We start from the raw sequence: 23,813 nt of genomic DNA, 5'->3' as shown, positions 1-23,813 counted from the left end.
GCACCTGGTGTGTTCACATTTCCCAGTAATTAACAAGGCTGACATGGAACGCTGGAGAAACTAAGGATCAGTGGTTCCCATCTCTGCTTGCTTCTCAGAACCACAGGGCTGGGATTTGGGGGGAATGGGGACAGCATTTAAAAAATACAGATTTTTAGGCCCCAACCCAGCCAGACTCATTCAACTACTTGATAGTGTGGGGACTTTTCATTTTGGAAAATACATTTTATTTTCTTTCATTTTTGTAATTTGCTCGTTTGTGATTTGCAGTATTCTTCCCTTGGGAGGATTCTCCTTTCCTTTCCATAGTTTCCGGGGAGAATGACAGAAAGGTTAAATATATGCAGAGTATCATTTTGTCACTATAAGCCTGGGTGACAATAAGAAGAGCTGACAGAGACATGATGTGGGCATTGGGGAATGGCTTTGTAGAAGGCTTGTCCTCACATTTCAGGTGGCTGCATTTGAAAATATAGACTTGTGATTTCTGAAGGGAACCGAAAGGGCTTGTAATACTATTACCGTGAAAACCTTTGTAAATAAATTAACAATACACTGACAGAAAGTGAGTTAGAACCTCGGAGAGTCAAAGTCAGAGTGAACTCGAAAAAGTAGGGATGATCACTCGAATATCTCACCACGCGCTTGATCCTATAGATCCTGGAGGTGTGACAGCTCACACAAAGGAAGAGAAGTCTTCAGGCTGTTTGTTTGTTTGTTTGGGGCTTCTGTAATTCCTTTCTTCTGAAAAGGAACAAGCAACATACTTTTTTTTAGAGTGCATAGAGACTTCATTGAAAAGGCGAGCATTTGTTTCTCCAAACAGAATGCCTTTTTAGCTTTACCAGGAAACAATTTCTTGCAGGAAAAGTATGTTTTGCTGTTACTAGCCACTACTGGGAATTCTGCTACAGCCAGGCCAACTTTTAGTACTGATCTTCTTTCAACGGTTCTTTCCTTCAAAATAGGACCCTTTCCATTAAGTTCACACAGGATTCTGGGAAAAGGCTCAATGATGAAGCAAGGAAACTGAGGGAGCTTAGGAGGAAGTGGGGCTTGGTGTTTGTTTTAATCCCAAATTGTTAAAATAAAAAGATGCACTGGCCTTTAAGAGAATGAGCCCTGAGCACACTACATTGTTGAGGTCTCAGCTCAGATGTCAACCCGGAGAAAAGTGCCCCATCCACAGAGTCCAAATCATCCTGCCCACCCTTCCCCACCCAGGCACTCACTCTCACACTGCTCTCATTTTTATTTTCTTCATAGCTCTTAATAACATCTAAAATTATCGTATTTGGTTGTTTACTTGTTTATTGTCTGTTATACACACACACGAACAGTGTTTCCTAAACTATTTTCATCACTAAAATAATCAAAATATTATCAGAAAAATATTTGGGACATGCACCTCCAGTATGTATTTGTTGTTTTTATTTACTTATTGATAAAGTATATACCTACCTAATTGTTATATTACACACATCAGAAAACATAAAATGCAAATCTTGTGAGGATCAGATGAAGAAATGCAGTGAGAATTTGTGGTATTTTTTTGCTCCACCCAGCCTGTACTCTCACAGCCTGCCTTGAAGTTCACTGTGTCTGAACATGCTTGAGGACAGAAGCCTTGCTTCACTTGTTTTCTGCTCTTCCCGGTGCCTATAAAGCCCCTGCCATGTAGTAGGTATGCAGTAAATATTTATCGTTGAGTAAAAAACAAGGCTAAGGCACAACTCACTCTAACAGGCTCCAAATAGCTGAGGTTTTATTGCAGCTTTGTAGAGCTAGAGGATAAATACCCTGGTTTTTACGGTCAGAATGCCGTCCTATTACAATATGTGCTGAATAAGGGATTTACTGTAATGATCCAAATCCTTCACCAAGGAGGTAATTACAACTTCCTTGATCAGAGCACAGGCAGACAGACAGGTGGTTTCTAGTTTCCCTTATAACAGATGGCTCACATGGACCACTTTCTGAGGCTTTTTGAGGAAAATTGCTCATAAACAGCCTTAAAGATAGTATTTTTTTTATGTCCTCTAACACATGCTTTCTAAATAAAGTGAAAAGGCTTCAGTAGACTGAGGGCAAGAGCACATATTATGAAGGATGCTGTGAGGAGCAGGGCACTTCCAGTTCACCTGAGCAGCAGGTGCAGCGTGTCTGTCATGCCAGAGGGAGGCTCTGCGCCCCATGGAGGCTGGATGTGCTCCAGAGGCGCTGGAGTGCCCACTCTGGTGAGCCTTCCCTTCTAAGTCCTCAAAGGTTTTTGTCCTGGCACAATAAACTATACATCACCTTCCAAACTCATATTTTTTAGGAAAATCTCAGTGGGTTTGCTTTCAAGATTTTTTGAAACAGAGGACAGATAGCATAGTGGCTAAGAATTAGGGCTGGTTTCAAATCCCAGCTCATCCACCAACAAGCCAATTGGACTTAGGCAAAGATACTTAAACTTTATGATCCTCGGTTTTCTTATCTGAAAAATGGGAATAATAGTACCTATCCCTGAGATTGTTCGGAAAAATTAAATAAGATAATGCCTCCAAAAAGTTTGGCTGAATGACTGGTACGTGGTAAGTATCAATAGAAGTTAGTACTCGTCATTAATTGTTATCATCACTTTCACCTGCCCTTTGAAAGCTTTTAGCTCACTATGAACTTATGCTAAGTGAAACAAGCCAGACGCAAAGGGTCCCACATTGTATGATTCCATTTTTGTGAAAAGTCCAGAAAAGGCAAATCTCTAGAGATAGAAAGTAGATCATGGTTGTCTGTGGCTGGTATTGGGAGCAGAGCTTAACTGCAAATCGCAGGAGGGACGTTTTTGGACTTCTAGAAACATTATAAAACTGGATTATGGGTGATGATTACACAACTCTGTCAATGTGTAAATTATAGCTGAATAAAGCTATTTTTTAAAATACTGCTCTCCCAGGAATACTGAACAGAATCGGTAAATGTTGACATCATGATGATGACGATGATCGTATAGATGAATTATATCAAATTTAAGAGGGAAAAATATTAAATGACCATCAACACCTTGCTTGAAATGTACATATAAGTTTTTTTATTAATTTAACTCTTCAGAGTAATTCATTAGATCTTGGAAAAGTATATGCTATGTTTTTGCAAGAGGAAATAAAAAGATCGATAGCTGAGAACAGAAATTTCCAAAATGTGAGCCTTGTGGCACTGAGGTACCTGAAAATTTTAAGTGGTGCTTGGATGAACTTTTTTCTTCATTTTAATAATAATGGGGTTTTAATATTTAGAATGGACTAAAGTAGATGTTTATGTTTTATTAAGGGGATCAATTTAAAGAAAAAATATTAAAATATTATATATTAGAAATACATATGATACACAGATATGGCAAAAGATATGATGCTGGGGCACAAGTGACTGAGGTTGGGCAACACTACCTAGGAGTCAGGAGGAAGAACAATGCCAGTGAGTGACTGAAATTGAATACCGAGACCCACTAGTCTATCAGAGTATAGACCAGCATGCCTGCCTCCCCACCAGAAACAAGATGTCTGACACGCCCCTCCTGTGGTACTTGTTGCGTGTCACCATCCTCGGTAAGGAAACAGGTACCTGTATGTAGAGCTGTCATGACAACACTAGAGGGAGAGCAGTTCCGTTTCAGGATATTGGGTCATTCTGATTCAGATACGTCTGGCTTCCGTGACTCCCAGAGTCTTACCCTTGGTTTCTTGTAGATCCATATTGCCTTTCCCTTCATTCATTACTTTGATCCTGTGGAGTTTTTTTTTTTTTTTTAATGCAGCCTTTAGATATTGTCAATTCTAAAGATACTTGCTGAGCACTCACAGTATGCAGGAGAAAACCAGGAGAGTAAGATAACTGCAGGCAAGGTGGGGTCAAGGCCAGAAGAAAGGTATAGAGTCCTTGAGGGTTCAGAGGAGACAGACGGACTCACTGTGACAGCAGAGAATCCTCAGATGGGAGTGCACGTTTGAACTGGGCTTTGAATAGTGTGTGGGCCCTGGTTAGGGGCAAGGGAAGAGACATTCCAGGTGAGAAAAACAGCGCCAGCAAGAACATGGTGATGGAAAGCTGAAAGCTTGTTCGTGGCACAAGTAAACCAGTTTGACAAGCCCAGGAGTTGGAAAACTACGGCCCATGGGCCAAATCCAGCCAGCTGCCTGATTTTTTTGTTTTTATGTCCCACGAGATGAGTGGTTTTTATGTTGCTAAACTGCTTTGTATTACATGGTTATGTAAGTAACTACATAGTACGCTCAATTTTGCCTCTTGGTCCACAAAGTCTAGAATATTTAGTATATGGCCCCTTAAGAAGTTGTTTGCTGGCCTGGAGAGCACTGGGGACATGCAGGTAAGTAATGAGCACTAAGAAGAGCATTGGGGCAGTGTTGTGAAAGACCTTCAAATGACAGGCACCCAATGGGCTTAAGGAAAAAGTGGAAGTTATAAGCTTACAATTTTGGGACATCTGAGGGTGGATCTAACCTCGAGCACAATTGGATCCAAGAGCCCAAATTATTATTTTACTTGGCTCTTCTTCCCTCTTTTTTTTAAACTTCATTTGCTAACAGATGTTGCCATGTAATGGGGAAAGAAGATCTGGTGACCCTAAGCGAATACACTTAGGTTTTGCATCCAGACCCGGTGGCTGAACTGTGAATATATTAGACCCCCTGGATGAACTGTGATCTATTACATGTCCATCCTTGACCCAGTCACTGTGGCCAGGGGGAAGGGGGACTCTGACTAGCCAGCTTGGATCACATGCCTGTCCCTGCCGTGAAATCAATGGGACATTGGACCCACCTGTATCACTTGGGGTGAAGAACATCTGCAAATGACCCAGAAGAAGGGTAGGAAAACTGGTGGGCAGGAATAAACTGTAACCATCTATTCCACTACCCCAGGGTAAGGAATTTATTCTATATGCAGTAGGTAATGGGGTGTTTATGAGCAGGAGACTGCTGTTCATTCAACAACATTTAACAAATATTTAAGCTATGTGTTTGGGAGCTTCGTGTAGTTACTATATGCAGTAGGATGGATTGGAACAGTAAAAGGTAAAGAAGCCGGGCTAGAGACTCTTATAGTAGTCCAGGTGAGAAGGCCTTGGTCTTCATCCTAGGAGCAAGGGGGAAGCATTGAAGTGTTTTAAGCAGAGAAATGACGTGATCAGATTTACATTTTGGAATGATCACCATGAATGGCCCTCTTAAGCATCTATTTGAAAATGTTATTTACACTGTAAATTTGCCTAGTAACTTGAAGATTGTCGAGAGTAATTTGGATCTACCTCAGATTTGAAAAAAAAAAAAGTAGAAATTTTAATTTTGTGAGATCAGAATTAGTGGTGTTTTACTGTGTCTATTTTCATTGACTTCTCCATGGGAGTTTGGTTTTGAAGTACAGGAACTAGAGAATATAAAAATCATTTTCCTTCAGTTTGTTTTTATTCACAGATGTTAAAACTCTTTTTCCACTGGAAAGGGTGACTTTGCTGGAAAATCATTTAAAGTTGTTTCCAGTCAAGTCAATAAGCTCCTCAGAACCAAGTGAACAAGGGGCGAAAATTACCATGAAGCCTAGTGAGATTGTGTTCCTTCATTGCAGCCTGAGCCAGCCATTGTGGAAGGTGAGCATGGGCATAGGGAAGAATGCAAGTTTTGTCATGGTCACACTGAAGGAGCAAGGCCACGCATGGAAGATATGAAGGGAGTAGAGAAGACATCTGAATAGGTTGAAATCAGATCAGAAACAATTTTCCAAATGTTTAGACCGTTGAATAAGCACTAGAATTAGAGGAAAGTCAGTTATTTGCTTGAGAGAAAAAAAAGTCAGAGACTGTTGGCCTTGTCATAAAAGTTCATCTCTCCTTATCTCTCGGCCTCACATGCCTTTCGTGGTGTCCGGACCAAGGTTTGTATGGTGACAGGAGTTTAACTTAATCGTCCTGGATATTATCTTCAGCAGAAGTGCTTTTTCTACTGCTGAGAGTTCTGAACACAGCGAAATATTTTAGACTCCTTATTCAAGAAATCTCCTTTCCCCAGGGTTACTTTGAAGCTGAAGTATCTTGGGACACCACTACTAATTTTAACTACTTCTTTGTTTTCAGCAGTGGACATTTAGATTCTTACTAAATCCTTTTCCCTGCTTCTCCTCCCCCCAGTCCAAACAGGAAATATTCCCTGAAAGCAGACTGTATAGAAAAGTATTCTGGATGGCCAATGACTTTCAGCCAGTGTTGTTAACGTATCATCCAGCTTACTCAGAATGCGACATCGAGATGTTCTCCCCGACTTCCCCATGCCCAGGTGAAAGGAAGACACCATTGACTTTCTGTGATAACTTTACCAAAATAAAAAAAAAGTCTCTAGAAGAGCCAACATAATTTTCCATGAGGGAAGCAGTATGGAAAAATTACTTCTTGCATGGGGAATGTGCTCAGTAAATATTTGTTGATGGTATTTGACTGAAAAAGCAGAGAAACAGTACAGACAGTTGGGAGCTGACAACTGTGTTATGCAACCTAAACTATGGATTGGTGCAGCAAAGACTGAACTGTCATTTTGCCCCTATTAAACATCCTTCTTCTAGAGAATAAAGTAGTCATTTGTATGATTAGGGAGATTATTTTTTCTATTAACACATTAATTTTTTGGTTATAAGTGTGACATTAATTGTGGAAAATATTTTTAAAAGCATAAAGAATAAAAATTACCTTTAATGTCATTCGTTAGAGAATGCTGTTAATATGTTGATATTCTTTCCATAAGTATGTTTTAAGATAGATTTGCACGTATTTCTACTATATAGAAAAGTGCATGAAATATGAGTGTGCAGCTTAATAAATTATTATTTAGCAAGCATCCGCATAACCACCACCCAGGTTAAGATATACAACTTTGCCAAGACCCCAGAAGTATCCACATCTGTTGCTTTCTTCCCTATCACAGTATTCTCCCTCCCCACAAAGGTAACCACTAATCTGCTGTTTACAGTAATCAATTCCTTGTTTTTAATTATATTTTCACTTCTTAAATACAGGTTCTTATTATTCACGGTAGTTATGTTCTATAAAGTCACCACAAACACTGAATTAGCAAATACTGAACCACGGCTCCTAGGGGAAATGCAGGGTTCAGTTGCTACAAGCCTCTGGTCACAACATTTTCATCCACTGATCAATACATAATCTTGTTGTACCTGTTTCTGTTTAAAGACATCTTATTTAATATTATTATTGATTCATTAACATTGAACTCATGACCAACAGCACTATGAGTCACACCTGAACATATTTTCTCCATAAGGCACATCACAGCCTTTCTTGCACGTAGGAACACAAGAGAGCTCAAACAAGAAGCCACAGCGTCCCCTTGTTCAAGCTTAGATGGGAATGTGTGCATCAGGTGACTGAGAGTGTCTCAAGTTTTTCATCACTCTGTGCATGTCCACAGATGACTATGAAAGCACCATGAGTATTGATTCTGAGGTTGCTGATAAATTTTAGCAAGTAGGTGAATTCACAGATAAGGAATCTGCAAATAATAAGGATCAACTGTATGCATCCCTAAACTGTAGTGTTTTTTATTATTATTTAGAATCTGGCTTCTTTGGCTCAGTGGTTTTAAGAGTCATTTCATGCAGCTGTAGTTCATTTACTTTCACTGTGGTACAGTACACCATTGTATTAATGTACTAAAATTGTTTTCCTTTCTACTTGTGCTGAACTTCAGGGTTGTTTCCAGTATTTGCTTTTACAAATAATTTGCTGTACACATTCTCTTACGTGTCTTCTGGTGCACACGTATACAGCATGCTCTAGGGTGTATGTCCATGAAGGAACTGCTGGATCATAGAGAATGGTATCTTTACCTTCTCTAGATAATGCCAAACTGTGTTTAAAGTGGATGTAGCAATTTACACCCCTCCGCCAGCAAAGGATAAGAGTTCCAGATGTTTCACATCTTGTAAACACTTGATATTTCCAGCATTTTGATGTTAGCTATCTAGTCATTCTGGCAGGTGTACAGGATCATTTCACTGAGGTTTTAATCTGCATTTCCTGCTTTACAGAAAGGTTGAACACCTTTTCTTTTTAATTTTCTCTCCTAATGTCCCTGTGCAATTTTCTTGCCCACTTCCCACTTGGTTGTCCATCCGTTGCTTGCTGGTCAGTAGGCATTCTTTGTATAGTTTGGTTAATAGCACTATCTTTATTTACATGTTGTAGCTGCCTTTTTACTCTCTTTTAATGTTATCTTTTGATAATGAAAGTTCTTAATTTTAGCATCATCCAGTGTGTCAGTGTTTTCCTTTATGGTTAGTGGTTTTATGGCCTGTTGGGTAACCCCCAACCCCAAGTTCCAGAGTTATTCTCTTCTAAACCTTTACTGTTTGCCTTTGGCATTTAGATCTATAATCCACCTGGAAATCATTTGTTAGGTGTGATATGAGGTAGGGGTCAAGTGTCACTTTTTCCATACAGATATCCAATGATCCTAGCACCATTCATGGAAGAGTGCTTTCCACCACTATTATTAAGTAATGTAGGCTCATGTTAAAAATTCAAACAGTAGAAACAAATATAAAATTAAAAAGTGAATGTCCAGTCCACACCTGTGCACCCAGCTCCCCATTCTCAATCCCCTGAGGCAGTTACAGTTGTCTGCTTGCAGACTTTCTCCTCAGAATAGTATTCAACACCTCTAGCTTTAGAAAGGTGGCTTTAAGTTATGTCTCGGGACAGCAGAAGATTGTCTAGTGGCACTCTTGCTTTCCCTTTCTTGTTAAGTTACAGTGAATGAATTTGTTCTTGCAATATCTGCATTATATAGAGAATGGCGGTTGTACTGCACTCAATTTAAGGTAGTCAAGAGGTATTGGGATTTCTTAGCAACCACTCACATCTTTTGAAATAACACATGGTACCACATAGACTCTTTGTAGTGCCCCAAAATACTTTTGCGTTTCCTTACAAATAACTTCATAAATTGTGACATTTTTTAGTTGAAAGAAAGTGAATTTTATTTTAAGAATCAGTTGTGTTGTACCTGAAATGTGGTGTTGAAAAGGATTGAGGGGCTAGACTCAGGTGCAACAGGAAAGAGTAAAACTCAAGAAGGATCACGTGCCATGGAGCACAGTGGAGGCCTTTGTCCCAGTTAACGATACTGGTCCTTTCTCTTTAGAATTTTTTGGGCCTGTTGTCTGGGCATCTTTATGTCCAATCTGGAGTTTTTCCTTCTACCTCATATTTCTGTATTATTCAACATGAGAGGGTTCCTATTGTTGACTTGGGGAACCTTCAGGATGACAGATGCCCTATTCTAAGATTTTGAATTTTATTTAAATCATGGAATTATTTGTCATTCCCACCACACTGCATCTGAATTTAGAATTTATTTGAAACTTCAGAAATTCTTTGAAAAGCTGGAAAACAGAATCACTGCACTGTAGATGAGTCAAACTATTTTAAAAGCAAATTATTTAAAAACTATTTTAAGAGTAATTGCCTGTAATTGCTAAGGCCTTAAAGGGATTTCACCAGTTAGTCTCGCTGTAATAAGAATCAGGACTCTGTCATTGTCTGAATAAAAATGCATATTAAATTATATTAGGTGAGAGGAAAGAATCTGTCGATACTATGCACGCTAGTAAAAGTCTGCAAGAAATATGGAACAGTGCAACTTGGGGGCATGTGGATTTTTTGTCTTGTAAAGTTGTGAAGCAGACACATGTAAAGAATATATGTGTTCAAATTTTCAACAAATAAAAATCGGTTTTTGTGTCGTTTGCTCTGATTCACCACCATCCAGTTTACCAGTATTCCTTTTGGCCCTATTTTCTTGGCTGAATTTGATTTCCCTTTTCTTTTTATGGTACCTTAAATCAAGACATAAAGGGATATTTTCCACTGAAAAAAAATTCACTGATTTCAGATTCAATTAAATAGGACTTTACAGGTTTTCATAGAATTTTCTCTTCTCTCTCATGATGGCGGAAAGAAAAATAATATAAGCCATCCCCTTGGATTGAATAGCACCATCCCCATTCCAGGCCTAATCAGGAAGGGGGACTGATGGAGCATTAAGGTCAGCCCTGGGCCAGCGACCCCACAGGCCAGCCCATGCCTGAGACCCGTGACTGGGAACCAGGGCTGCAGATCACTTCCACTGCCTGGCAGAGGGGAGCAAATGCCAATTTTGTGACTTCTCCACAGTACAGTGCTGGTGCAAGACACTTTGGCCCCTCTTGGGTCCCTCATCCTTCCCACTCTATCTTTGAGAGTCCTAGAATAAGCTAAACATCCACCACTCCCGGCTTCTCTCGGAGCAGCCATAGCATTTGACTAGGGATCTAACACCACCCGCCCCCCCACCCCGGGTGTGGTCGTCTGTCTCTCTGTCCACCTGCCTTGCTCCTTCCCCACACTACCTTCTTGGCAGAATGCCCTTTGGAAAATTAAACATTGCTTCTAGAGGGAAACAGAACACGAGAAGGGAACTGTATTCATTTTTACATCATTGGAAATGCTAGGAAAGAGAAGAGTCCGAGGTAACTTGAACTGAAAACAAAAAAAGCTTCATCTAAATGTTTTTTATGATAATGCTGCACGCTGGTGGGGCCGTGGTGAGAGGGAAGAGGCAGCCCCCATACACTGTTGGTGGAATGCAATTCAGTAGAACCTTCCCGAAAAGCTATTTGCTAGGATATATCAAGACCCTTACAAAAAACTCCTAGCCTTTGACCCACTAACTTAACTTCCAGGAATTTGTACTAAGGAAACAATTGGAGACACAGGCAATGGTCCTCAACAAGGATGTGAGTTGCAGGACTATTTATAATAGCTGAAGGGGGATAATAATCTGAATGTACATAATAAGAGTATGGCGACATCAACTGGGGTATACCATACAATACAATACCCTGTTGCCGTTTAAAAATATGATATTAAAGCCAATTTAATAACATTGGAAAATGCTTTATTAAGTGAAAAAAACAGGCAACTAACTATGAATGTACTATTATCTCCCCCAAAAAGTGAGGAAATATGCCAAAATGTTAACAGTGATTATCAGTGGTGTATATTATGTATGATTTTATTGCTTTTCTTGCTTTTTGGTATTTTCCAATTTTCTACAAGGTCATCTGTAATTTTGAGTATCAGAATTTTAAAAGATTTGCTTTCTCATTAATGGTCAGCTTACTGCTCGTGTCGTACCAGCTCAGGTTTTAACTACTGTGGTGTGGAGGCCAGAGAGGGTCTGCCACATCCATAATCAGATTGGGAGCCTGCCGGGGCAGCCCTGTCCACAGTATGGCAGGCATGCCCTGGCTGGTACCGCAGACGTTCCATCATTCAAGTGAGTCACCACAGAAGGGTGTCAAGCTGATGATATTGCCACACACTGTACTTGAACTATCAGCCACAACCCTGCATGCTGCCAGGCCTTTTAGCCTTATCTTCCTAAACCATTATTTCTTCACTGTTCAGTGAATGTCAAAGGGACTGACTGCAACTGTCTGAGTCCTTTGGAGGACACTGTGGACCAGCGAACTAAAGCTGGTGCAAACCTTCCAGTTCAATCCAAGCTAGACCAGCAAATGTTCCTTCCGTGCTAAAGTTTAAGCGGTTGTTGTTGCTGTGTTGGGCCTCGATGTGGGGGCCTGGTGGGACCCCAGGAATATTTAGGGTGAAAAATGTGCTGGGGCATTCAGCTCAGATACTCCCATTTGGACTCAGGATTGTGGAGAGGCCTTTGGGGGTCGTCTACTAAGATGTTAGTTATAAAATTATTTTCTCTTGTCCTAACCTCAATCATTTGTTATCTTTGGCCTCATTAGTGGGAAGAGAGTTTGAGAAGTTGATCTTAGAGATTTCAGAGCCAATAGCAAAATCGACTATTTTGTCTGTCCATGTTGAGTTTTTTAGGGGTGAGATTTTTTTTGTCCTCTCTTGTCATTTTCTCAGCAACCTATAGCCAGACACTTTTTTTTTTTTAAAGATTGGCACATGAGCTAACAACTGTTGCCAATCCTCTTTTTTTTTTCCCTCCTGCTTTTTTCTCCCCAAATCCCCCCAGCACATAGTTGTGAATTTTTTTTCAGTTGTAGGTCCTTCTAGTTGTGGTATGTGGGACGCTGCCTCAATGTGGCCTGACAAGCGGTGCCATGTCCACGCCCAGAATCTGAGCTGGCAAAACCCTGGGCCGCAGGAAGTGGAACGCGCAAACTTAACCACTTGGCCACAGGGCTGGCCCCAGCCAGACACTTCTGTAGTGAAAGGACAATATAAGATTATACATAGTCTTGGGACATTATCATCATCCCTGTTCATCTTATTTCCCACCTATATGTTCTCTGAGTTGCATCAAAGGTAAAATATAATGTGTTCTCTTTTTCTTGGAGGAACATTTGTATGTTTACAGTCATTCTGTTGCTCCAGGCATCACTCATGATGGTATATAAAAATAAATGTTCGATAGTATTGTTGATAGTGAGTTTTATTGACGTGACTCTGAAGCACAAATTTAAAAAACACATAATCCCATAAATAGGTTAAAAAATCATAAGTATTGTATGCGTTTTATTGTTACACTAAAACATAGTGGTAATAAACTTTACATTGTAGTCATTTATGGCAAACAAATGTTATTGCCACGACTAAAAGACAAGCAAACAAATAGTTCTATTAGCTATTAAAAATTACCGTTAATACTATCGACATGGGGATTGAAGAGTAAGTTCTTGTAATCGTTGTGAATATTCTGCCTTCCAACCGCACTCCCAGACAATTTCAGCCATGTACCATTAACCAAGAACCACTTAGGTATCCAAGCATGTGAAAATACATTCAGAAACCACAGTTCATAGAATATGTTTCCAGCTATGCCTTTTTTAGGCATAATTCTTGGTACAGATGAGATAGGAAGCTGGAGGTGTTTCCTACTTAGAAAAGCCACTGAAAAGAAAAAAAAAAACTTTCAAAAGAAGTCTTAAGGACTTTTTAATTGTCTTGTGGTGACCACTGACCAGAGGAACAGACTAGTCCAGGCCTCTGGGCCTAGGCTGCTCTCTTGAACCTCCAAATTGCCCCTGGTCAGAACTCGTGTTCCTGGGCCGCACTGCAGTTCAGAAGTCACGGCCCAGCCTCGCCTACTAGGTCATTTTCTAGTGGGGCAGGTTGTAGTGAGAGGGCTGGGAAAGCGAGGCCCTTCTTACCAGCTGCAGCTAAGGAGGGCGCTGAAGGCTGCACGGGAGAAATGAGGCGGCCCTGCAGTCAAGTGGGAGCAGGTATGAAACTAATAATAGAGTCATTTATCCCTCAGCTGATGAATCTTACTGTCTTATATTACAGTTGTTTTTTAATCTGTCCTATCTTTTCAAGTGCATTTTAAGCTCTCAAAATTAGAGACTTGTTAAATGCTGTGTTGTGTTCCACTTACTGTCTTGATCATACTAGGTGCTCAATAACTAGTCTTTGCTGGATTAATTGAGAAAAAGAAAAGAAAGCCATATTTTGTTAGTTTAATCTCTTCTATTTTATGAATTCCATCTGCTGTACGAATGTACCAGACTGGAGACTAGAGGCAGCATTGGGGATTTTGTTGGAATTTACAATGTGTTGAGTCTTACTGAGTCTGTCTGTTGCTGCATTCCCATTTTCCCTTGCCAATGTGGTAGACAGCTAAAGGAAACTCATCAATCAGCGGTTACAAAGGCTTCTGGTGCTATGGCTGGGTCTGTAAGGAAGCTTAGCACAACACAGAGGAACAGAGCAAGTTGTGCCACCCCAGAGGCAGTCCACTGTGGCGGCAAGAGGCCTGGGCTTGGAGCCAGGGGCTTGGGGTCTGAACCGTGGCCCTGTCCTTCACAGGCTGGGTATCTTCAGACAAGTCTCAACCTGGCCCAAGTTTCCACATCTGTGAAATGGGAATTATAATAGTGCCTCTTTGCTTTTGGGTGGGTTAGATGTGATTCATTAATTCTTCGGTAATTATTTATTGAATACCTACAGGCACTATTTTAGGCATTAGCAATCCAACAGCAAAACGCACGAAAATCCTACCCTCATGGAATTTATATTCTAGAGATATAATACACATAATGGCATTTAATAAATGTTTCATTCAATTAGTTTGAGGATATCTGAAGAACTCACACAATGGGTTTTTACTGTAATATATCCATAGGTATTTATGTTACAATTGTAGGTAATTAGGGCGATTATTGGGCCTCATGTCTGAACTGAGGATGTCCCATTAAGTAGGACATTTATGCGTCCCCTATGTTTAGAAAGTCTGTTCCCTGGGAATTGGATTGCTGTCATTTTCCTCTCCATAAAGTTCTCAGGCCAAACAATCCAGCAGGCACCTGAGGCCCAGGGACTACAGGTGGTGTTGTGGCCAGGTGGTTTCCAGGTTGTTTTCTCAGTCATGGGTGTCTGCACTGTCCCTGACTTAAGGTGATTTTACAGAGTTGCTGAGATATTTGTTTGTATAATTTGTGGAAATAAGTCAAAGGGCTAGCATGACCAATTCTAATCCACAAGCTATATTTTAGTGAGTAATTTTAACCTTTCCTCTCCAAACTTTTGATCAGCTACCCATCAGAGAACAAAATAACAGATTTCAGTTTTCAGTTCCTCACTTTTTCATTGCCTTCCCTCTGGGGCTTTTTCTTTGAGCATCAAAATGCCCAAAATCTATGAAGAGAAAGAGCAGGCCTGGAAAGCAAACCTCAGAGGAACTGCACGTTGCCCGTAATCACATGCTCTCTCCTGAGAGTTGTGTGTCCAGACCCGTCCTCCATCCGCTATCATTTTTCTAATGCAGTACTTCTGGTCTCCAATGACACATCGTCCATTTAGTTAAAAATGTAAACAGGAAATTGTTTTCTGGCTGAATGGCCTGTGTGGCCCAGAAAAAATGGTCATTTTTGCTGAGACACAACTTTAAAAACATGCACACAGCAGTGGAAGCTGAAGGCAGATTATAAGCTAGCCCTGCCCCAGACAGAGGCTGGTGATAGGAAATGAGTGAGAACTCAAGTACGTGGGTTCAGGACATTTTTCCCCGAAGCCCAAAGGCACAATGGACGTGACTGAAGAAGCTCCTATCACCTAGAAAGCAGTTGTTCCACAGAGCAAAGAGACACGTTAATGCTCCGAGGAATTACAGAACAGGCATTACTTGGAAGACACTGAGGTTTGGTCTGGAGAAATGTGACTTGGCACTGACAACACATCCTGGGTTTCAGTGCTCCTGTAGTCTGCTCCAGCTCCCTGTCATTTGGCCTCCCATGAACCTCCTGTGCTCCCGCTGTGGTTTCCCTTTGTGCTGACAAGTTTTCTGGTTGTTATGTCTTGCAGCCCCCCGAATCCAAGCCCAACTTCACCCCTCTCGCCATCTTGGCCCATGTTCTCGGCGCCATCCAGCCCTATGCCCACCTCATCCACGTCCAGCGACTCATCCCCCATCAGGTCTGTTGCAGGGTTTGTTTGGTTTTCTGTTGCTGCCGTTGTTCTCTCATTGGCTTGGTCCTCTTTTCATGCAGTGTTCAGCCTCCTCGTCAACTTTGTTCCCTGCCATCCAAACCTGCACTTGCTTTTTGACAGGCCAGAAGAACTGGTTCGTGAAGACTCCAGGTAAAATCACGGATGATGACCAGTCCGTTCCCGTTTCTCCAAAGCCGGTCAGGGATGACGGGGGGCCAGCCTCTGTCCTCCTTTGATTCCAGCCTAAGAGACCAAAGCCGGGAGGGACCATTTGCATGAACAAGCATGGCATTTTCCACACCCTTCTGAACCCTTCCTCTGGTTTCTGAATTAATCTGTGATGCCTGGAGTTTGGGGAAAGAATGCCTCCTGAATGGGCTCCTTTTTGGATCGCTCTCTGAATCATGGGGCTCTCTGTGCTTTGGTGTAAGATAATATCAGAGGGAACAGTGCTGAGACACCTACTGGCCTTTTCTTCCCTCTTTTTTGTCAAGTAGCATCAGGCAACATTTATTTGTGGATTGGGCTATCAGCCATGAGCACTGACACCTACTTGCTAAGACCAGACCACTGGGAGAGAGACGGATAAAGGATCAAGATATGGAGCGATTTCTCTTTAAATTGTTCCTGACTACCTCCTTGCCCTCTATGTGCTCCCAGGAATCATCTGTGCTCCCAGCTCGTTTCTATCTCCATGTCATGAACCCTTAGCTCTCATGGGAACAGGGTTGACCTAGTTTCTCTCCCCAAGGGCTGTGCTATAGTTTTCCCTGCTTTGATGACATCCAGACTTAATTCTTTGCACTTGAACTCTTTAGAGAAAAGAAGCTGTTTAAATCCAGGAAAAGAATTAATAAAGATCCTGCAGGATCCCTCTGCTGTGTAGGTCCCCTGCGTGTGTCTCTCTGCTGTCAAACAACCAGAATGTAGAGCCCAATTATAGGCATCATAAGCATTTTGGGCCTTGGCAGTAATTTCTTGTGCATCTTTTTCCCATAGCTGGTTTTTTCCTAAGGGGTGAGTCCAGCAGAGAGGCTTAAATAATTTATAACGCTGTTATTATACTTTTAAAAAAAGAAAGTCCCATGCTATTTATGTATAAATACACACACACACACACATTACTTTGTTCTCCTCTAGGCGCTTTCATATCTTTCATTTCATCCTTTCCTCATGTGAGAATGAGAGGAGAAATGGCCTGAACTCTATTATAGAGAAAGAAAACTAAAGCACAGAGGGGTGATTTGTACACAGTCACATGATCAAATGAGAGCCAATCCAGAATTCAGGACTTCTTGCCCTCAGCCCTGTGCTCTTTCCTCCAAACCTATGGGTAACCCCAAATTTAAGTTTCCATGCAATTCCCAGCCTCAAAGCTTGGCCTGCTCTTCTAGGTTTTCTGTCTAGCTTTGCCCTAGAAGATGGGAAATATAGCTTTACAGTATATCCTTTTATCCTCACCCTGGGAATAAGGTAAAAATTCAGATCATGTTTTCTTGACACTCAAGTTATTTATGAATTATTTCTTAGACATATTCTGGGCTCTTTGGGGGATATTAACTTTCTAGGATACCAGCTATGGCATGAATTGTTGTGGTAGGATCACTGATGGCCCCAAGAAGACCTGAACCAGAGCAAACTACAGTGACCAGAGACAGTCACCTTCCAAAATGCCTCACACATTCATAAGAGAGACTTGGGCATTGGGAGAATACGGCTCCTTCATTTTGATCAAAGGGAGTAAAATCTCCAAAACACTGGACCCTTGGACAGAACCGGGTAGGGCCTCAAGGCAGTAGAATCATTCAGCTGAAAAACTGAAATGTACCCTCTGCTTGAGGGTATTCACTTTTTTTTGTCTCTGAGCTTTGAGGCCCTGTTGCCTGTCCAATATCTCCACCTCTCTACTTCTCCACTTCTTCCATCTCCCAAGATATTTCCAGGTTTTTTTCTCTAGCTTCTCCTTTCCATCTCCCAAAATGTTTCCAGGTTGACAAAGGACAGTGGCAATACAATCTGCTCACCTCAGGTCTTGGTTACTCAGTACTGCCCACTCTGACCATCATTAAAATAGCACCATTTGACAATGCTGTTCTACAATCCTTTAGGAACCTACCATTTTGAAATAGGCAAGGCAGAGTAAGGCTTGGAATTGGCTGTCACTGAGCTAAATATGTGTGCCAAGGTGAGCACGGATAGGGACGCTGCTGGGGAGCTAGCGCATCAGAGCTAGCCAACAGAGAGGGCCACAATCCCCTAACCACTGTTGCAATGTGGCCCCAAGAGGTGGGGGCATATACCCTTTATTCAGGTTCAGTGAGGCCTTCCCCCACATCCAGTTCCAGGACATAAAGCTTCAGATTTCTTTCCCTGGGCAGAGCTTTTCAAAATAAATACTTAATTAGACCTAATTAATGGCCCCATGAACTTCTACATAACGTCTCCTCTGGAAACGGCTTCCTCTTCCCTCTTCAAAGTATTTCTTGTTAGTTCAAGCTCAGGAACTAAGATGCCTTTCACAGCACAGAGAGTGAAGGTCCTAGAGGAGCATTCCCTTCACATTTCCCTTTCCTTTCACTTGTAAAAGTGAAAAGCTGCCAGCCCCAAACTCGTAACTTGTATTTGCACGGGGGCCCCTGGAAAGTGTGCCTATAAGATCCAGCCGTTGCACTCTGCCAGTCTAGCTGGCCCCACCTCCCTGTGGTGCCGTACAATGGAGAGTGGGTTGTCATTTTGCAAGGCTTGCAAGGGCATTTGAGGGAAACTCCTCTGAGTGCTTTCCTGGCCTCGTGCCATGCTCAGAGGCGAAAATTAAAAATGAACTAGCAGAAGGTTCCAAACTTGTTCGTGCCCTTGAAGGCCCAGCTGAGGTCTGAAGGGCACTGTCACAGGAGCAGCCAAGGAGCACCCTAGGCTCTCTGTGTCTAGTGTTGAGAGGCACTGCAAAGAAGTGGGAGCCAGGGAGCCAAAGAACCAAAGATTCTTGCTGGGGATTTTTTATTTTTTTAATCAGAGCCAAAGCATGCAAATATAACCTCTGTGCCAACAGGATCTGTTTTGGTAGGAACCCTACCTAAAGCAAACTGCTCAAGGTTTTTGAGAGGGAGTTTGGCATGGGACTCTGGACTGGTTGGCTGACAGACTTAAAAAGATAAGACTTTCCCCTGAGTAAGGTTGCCAGATTTAGCAAATAAAATAAAGATACAGAACACCCAGTTAAATCTGAATTGTAGTTAAACAACAAATTGGTTTTTTTAGTGTAAGTATGTCCCATGCAATATTTGGGACATACTCGTACAAAAAAAGTATTCATCATTTATCTGAAATTCAAATTTAACTAGGTGTCGTGTATTTTACTTGGCAGCTCTCGTGCTAAGGAACAGGAGTGGTCCTTGTAAAAGCATCCCTCCACCATCCCTCCCATTTCTGGGCGTCCTAAGGGGACGGGGTCCTCGGGAAAAGCGCTTCTCATAGCCTCAGTCACCTGACCTTTGTTTTTATTTTTAATGTGCCATTTTATTGTCTCTTCATTATTCAATTCCAAAAGCCTAATATTATTGGGAAACTATTCCTCTTGAATGGTAATCTTGGGCACCTGAGACCATTCCCTTTGCTTTCTTCTTGCCAGATACTCCAGGTGGTTTCCCTGGCTGGCCCCTGTCTTGTCCCATTCCCTTTATTTCATGCAGTTAATAAGTAACCCCTATGAAAATCCAGCTGGAGGAATCTTGCCTCAGATGATCTTTCCCTCACCTTTTATTTCCCCGTCCCTGGTCTTTTTGCTCTCTACCCACCTCAAGGTCCAGTGGCCCTGGCTAATGTTGACTGGATTCTCCTTCCACCTTCCATGTCATGACAGGCTGTCTTTGCCTGTTAGTAAGGAACTTTGGCTGTTTAAGTACTTTGCACAACCAGGTGGCTCCTCCTCTCTGCTCCCTACTCCCTCAAAGAAAAACTTTTTTTTCCTCTCTGGAAAGCTGCGCATTGGATGTTTGGCCCTTGCTGGCCAACATGCAGACTTGGTTTACTTAGATCACAGAATGTGCCCCTTGCCCTGACCTTTATTCTGACTTTAAAATAATTAGACAGGAAGAGCTATTTTCCAGTTGGAGCTGATGAATCCTAAAGCTCTCTTCCCTTCATTCCCAGAGGACTCACTTCATTTTCTCCCACTTCCCCAATTTTCTCCCACCTGCCATCATCTCTTGGCTACTAGAGGACCGGAGAGAACAGTAAACTGCACCCTGGCAACAAATTCTGGATGATCATTTACTCTGGTCATCCTGACAAGAGACCTTTTAAGTCATCTTTTCTTTGTTTTCATGGAGCCAAGACTGGATGTTTCAGATGACTGGCCTGGTGTAGGTGTCCATCCGTCCATGGCTCCTCTTTCCCAAAGGGAAGCTGGACTTGGTGACTCCGAGAACAACAGTTGCATAATAACCCAAGACGCCCTGCCCCTTCTGATTCTGTCTGTTTACCTGAGACCAAGCCATTCTTCAGTTAAATCTTATTTGGCTACTGGAAATCAGTGCACCACAGGAGGTTTGGCGTCACTGGTTCCTTGAGGCTTTTAATTAGTCGAATGACAATAAAGTAAATAATATATATCCCTTGAATAACTGTCTAACCCAGAGGACCTACTTGTTCTTTTTTTTATTCTGTCCTTGAGTCCCTAAATGGGCTTCCTTGGATGGCTTGGAGGGAGAAGGGATTGCTTTTGGAAAATAAAGAGCCAAGTTTTCACTATTAAATGTCAGTTTTCTTATGACCCTTGACAAGTCCATAGATTGTTTGAAACTAGTTGACTACCAAAGCAAAAGTTGATAGAAGGTAAAAAAAAAAGATAGAAAATAGGATTTCCCAGTTCTTACAACTTACTGTCTAGAACACGGATTAGCAAACTGTGGCCCCTGGGTCAAATCCGGCCCACCACCTGTTTTTTGTAGATAAAGTTTGGATGGACACAGCCACGCCAATTCCGTTATGTGTTGACTGTGGCTGCTTTCATGCTGCAGTGCAGAGTTGAGCAATTGCGTCAGAGACCATATGGCCCACAAAGCCTAAAATATTTACTGTCTGGCCCTTTACAGAGTTTGCCAACCCCTGATTTAGAATGATGATTCTCAGCCCTGGTTGCATACTAGAATCACTTGAAGAGCTTTTTAAAAATGCTGATGCCTATATTTATATCTGCAAGTCAGGGTAGAACCCAGACATCTACATTTTCTAAAAGTTCCCCAGGTGATTCTGATGCACAATGAGAGTGGTTGACAACACTCCTTGGATACGAGAAGGGAAAGAAAAATGCATTCTGCCCCGCTCTCCCTTCTTCCTTCCCGCACTCCCCATACGCGTTCATGTGTGCGCTCATGCACACGTGTTTAACTGCTCACACACACACACCTTGTCTATTCCCTGCCCTACCCTGGGGGTCGGGGAGTTCCAGCTCTGGAATCCTGCTCCACCAGCCCAATGAGAAATAAGTAACATCTGGAAGAGCTCATGTCAGCCCGTGGGTGAAGCCGAAACCTGACTTTGCTAGAATTTCTCCTTTTGACCCACTGAGCATTGCCGACTTTCAAGAGGGTCTGTTGGGAGTGTTCTCCAGAGCAACTTGGAAGTTCTTCCTGCCCCCACCCCCCTCCTCCCGAGCTACTCCTGCTCCACAAATGAGGCCCTGCCTGCCCTCCCAGTGTTCAGCCGTTGTAACTCCTATAGAAAGTTTTAACGTGACACAAGGTGACCCCCAAGAAGTGTGGTTTCTCAGGGCTTATGGCTTTTCTCTGAATATTTCTCATTTTTCTCTGGTGACCTTTGCAACTTTTCCACTTCGTGTTTTGCCATCTGGCTGCCTTGTCAGGCTCTTCCAACCAGAGAGGACAAGGTGATTTGCAGGAAAAGGGAAAGAAGAGAGATTAATATTTGGGGTTTTCAGAGGGTTTAAAACAATTGCTAAATAAACCTGTTTTCACACAGCACACCGTTCCGGAAGGCGAAAGCCTTGTATGCCTGCAAAGCTGAACATGACTCGGAACTCTCATTCACAGCAGGCACGGTCTTCGATAATGGTGAGTTTCTCATCCCCTCGCAAAGATTTGGGGGGGAAAAGCAAATAAATAACTGGCGTTTTTCAAAGTTCCTACCTAAGGAAAAATCTCAGTAGAACAGGTAAGACTGAAAAGGAGCTGAGGTGTGTCTTTTCCCAAAATTAGAGAGCAGCAGTGGGACTTCAGGGGCACTGTCAAGAGGAGACGGGGGTATCAGCTCTTCACTCTGACCGAGGGAGTCTCATCGAGGAGTTGTAGACATTAAATGCCATTGTACCTGCACAGGACTCAGCCCCGCACCTGGCAGTGGCTTTTCGAGTCTGGAGGCTGGACAGAGGGTAGGAGATAAAGGAGTAGAGAACGAGGATCCTGCCGGTGGTCAGACGGTCAGGGCAGAGATTGAGGCCACAGATTCTGGGACCCCTTCCTCTTGGGTTTGGTGGCATTCATTATCTACAGCAGGTGAAGCCACTTTCCGAGATGGCAGGGTATTGGGCAAGCTCCAGGCCGATAAACCTCACTGTGCCCCTGCTCGTCCTCCCCCTAACTGTTGGGAGCATAGTCTTCTTGTTCCTTTTTGTTTGTTTTCCTCCCTAAATTTAAAAAAAAAAAAGTATTGTTTTTTAGAGTGAGAACTCATGTCATAATTTGTCATAACTTATCATTGACCTAAGAGAAAAATCAGAATTCTGAGGAAAAGCCCAAGTTTCTGTTACCGCTAAGATTTTCCCCAGATGAAGTTCTCCTTTGGGGATACTCTTTCTGGATCCCTGGGTGAAAGGGTCTGGTTTTTTTGCTCAAAGCAAAAGCAGCCGCCCGATTTCTGGAACTGGACATTTTCTCTGGCTCAGTTCTTGACCTCAGGTGGGTTGGGGACAAAGTCCCCAGAAAGAGGTGAGTGTGCACTGCCCAGTCGCTCCCCATCACGGCCGGGCAGCCCCACCTTGGCCTAGACCCCGCCTCCTACTGCCTGCCTGAGACCCAGAAATACAGGGCAGCCAAGGCTCCACACAGCACTGGAGAGTGTAAGTCTAGATTCAGGAAACCAAAGTAAGGGTTCTGGCTTGGCCACTTGCTCCTGTGTAACCTCAAGCAGTCACTTAATTTCTCTGTGCCTCCCCCATCATATAAAGATAACATTACCTACCTTATAGGGCTCATGAGAGAAAATTGAGATAACGTACATTACGTATTTAAAATAGTACTCAATACCTTAAGCAGTCAATATTCTGTTATCGTTATTATTGTTATGATCATCGTCATCGTTAGGTCTGTCTTAGAAAAAGACCCTGACACTCTCATAGTTCACAGTAACAGTTTCCCCTTCAGCTGATATGCCCCAGGCGTGGCTCTCGGCTGGGCAGTAGGTGCTGCACCTTGACCTCCTGGGTGGGTCCTGGCTATCCATAAGGGCCTCGAGGTCCAAGCCAGAACAGAGCTGGGCTCCTGGAGATCAGCCTTGACTGCATCCACGTGCAAAGGGGCATCCCTGTGTGCCCAGCCCCTGCATTCAGCGTGGCAGAGATGTTAACCAGGCCTGAGTGGACAGAATGGGAAAGAGATCACAGAGCACCTGGCGGATTCCCAGGTCACACTTGGCACTGGGCCTTCTGAGCCAGTGGAGTGGGGTGAGCCCATAACTGCATGTGGCCTGCTGGGCCCGCATTCTCTCTGATGGTTCTCAGGGCCCAAAGCACTGTCCTTAAACCTTTGCCCCTTTTACTTTTATTCGGGCCCTTTACAAACCAAGGCGCAAGCCAGCCAGCTTCCTCTTCTCTGTCAGCAGCTGGAGCTTTCAGACCCCAGCGGACCTGCAGGTGAAGTGGGTCCCCTGAAGGCTATCCAAAACCATGTCACTGGCGAGTATCCCTGCACAGGCCCAGGTGGGAGAGTCATAGCCCAGCCATAACATGACACAATTTTCATGGCAGACAAACCGGAATGCGCTGCCTGCAGGGGCTTCTGTATCCCGCTCTGTCAGCAGAGACAGGCTTCTGCCTACAGATGAGCAGGATTTGAGAGATCCCCACATATACAGGTGAATCCAGAGTCTAAAGGTCTGTGCTCTAAACCCCAATTCACTGCTCACATGGGCAAGGGACTGCCATGTTCCTATCAGCTATTCACTCTGACAACATAAAGGACCTCTCATCCCAGGGGCAGAATTAGTTTAAGCTCTCAAAAGGTATATGTGTGCATGTGTGTCTTGTTTGTGACTCTTTTTCTTGAGTGCAGCCTTCCATTTT

At 42.8% G+C, this 23,813-nt stretch overlaps 1 protein-coding gene across 5 annotated transcripts in view; it reads left to right on the top strand.

Moving 5' to 3' along the window:
- The window catches only part of ARHGAP26 (Rho GTPase activating protein 26), a 415,746-nt gene that overhangs the window by 380,193 nt on the left and 11,740 nt on the right, over nt 1-23,813 (top strand). The window contains exons 21-23 of one of the 5 annotated variants that reach the window (XM_046667196.1): nt 15,392-15,502; nt 15,638-15,667; nt 21,497-21,588. In XM_046667196.1, coding sequence (XP_046523152.1) covers nt 15,392-15,502; nt 15,638-15,667; nt 21,497-21,588 — 233 coding nt within the window. Of the gene's footprint in view, nt 1-6,184; nt 6,700-15,391; nt 15,668-21,496; nt 21,589-23,813 lie in introns of those variants that run through there. The other 4 variants (XM_046667197.1, XM_046667195.1, XM_046667198.1 and 1 more) reach the window with 4 other exon arrangements.

The sequence above is a fragment of the Equus quagga genome, chromosome 7 (assembly GCF_021613505.1).
Source record: "Equus quagga isolate Etosha38 chromosome 7, UCLA_HA_Equagga_1.0, whole genome shotgun sequence".
NCBI lineage: Eukaryota > Metazoa > Chordata > Mammalia > Perissodactyla > Equidae > Equus > Equus quagga.
The sequence above is the reverse complement of the archived record's forward strand: the minus strand, read 5'-3'. Positions and strand labels throughout refer to the sequence as shown.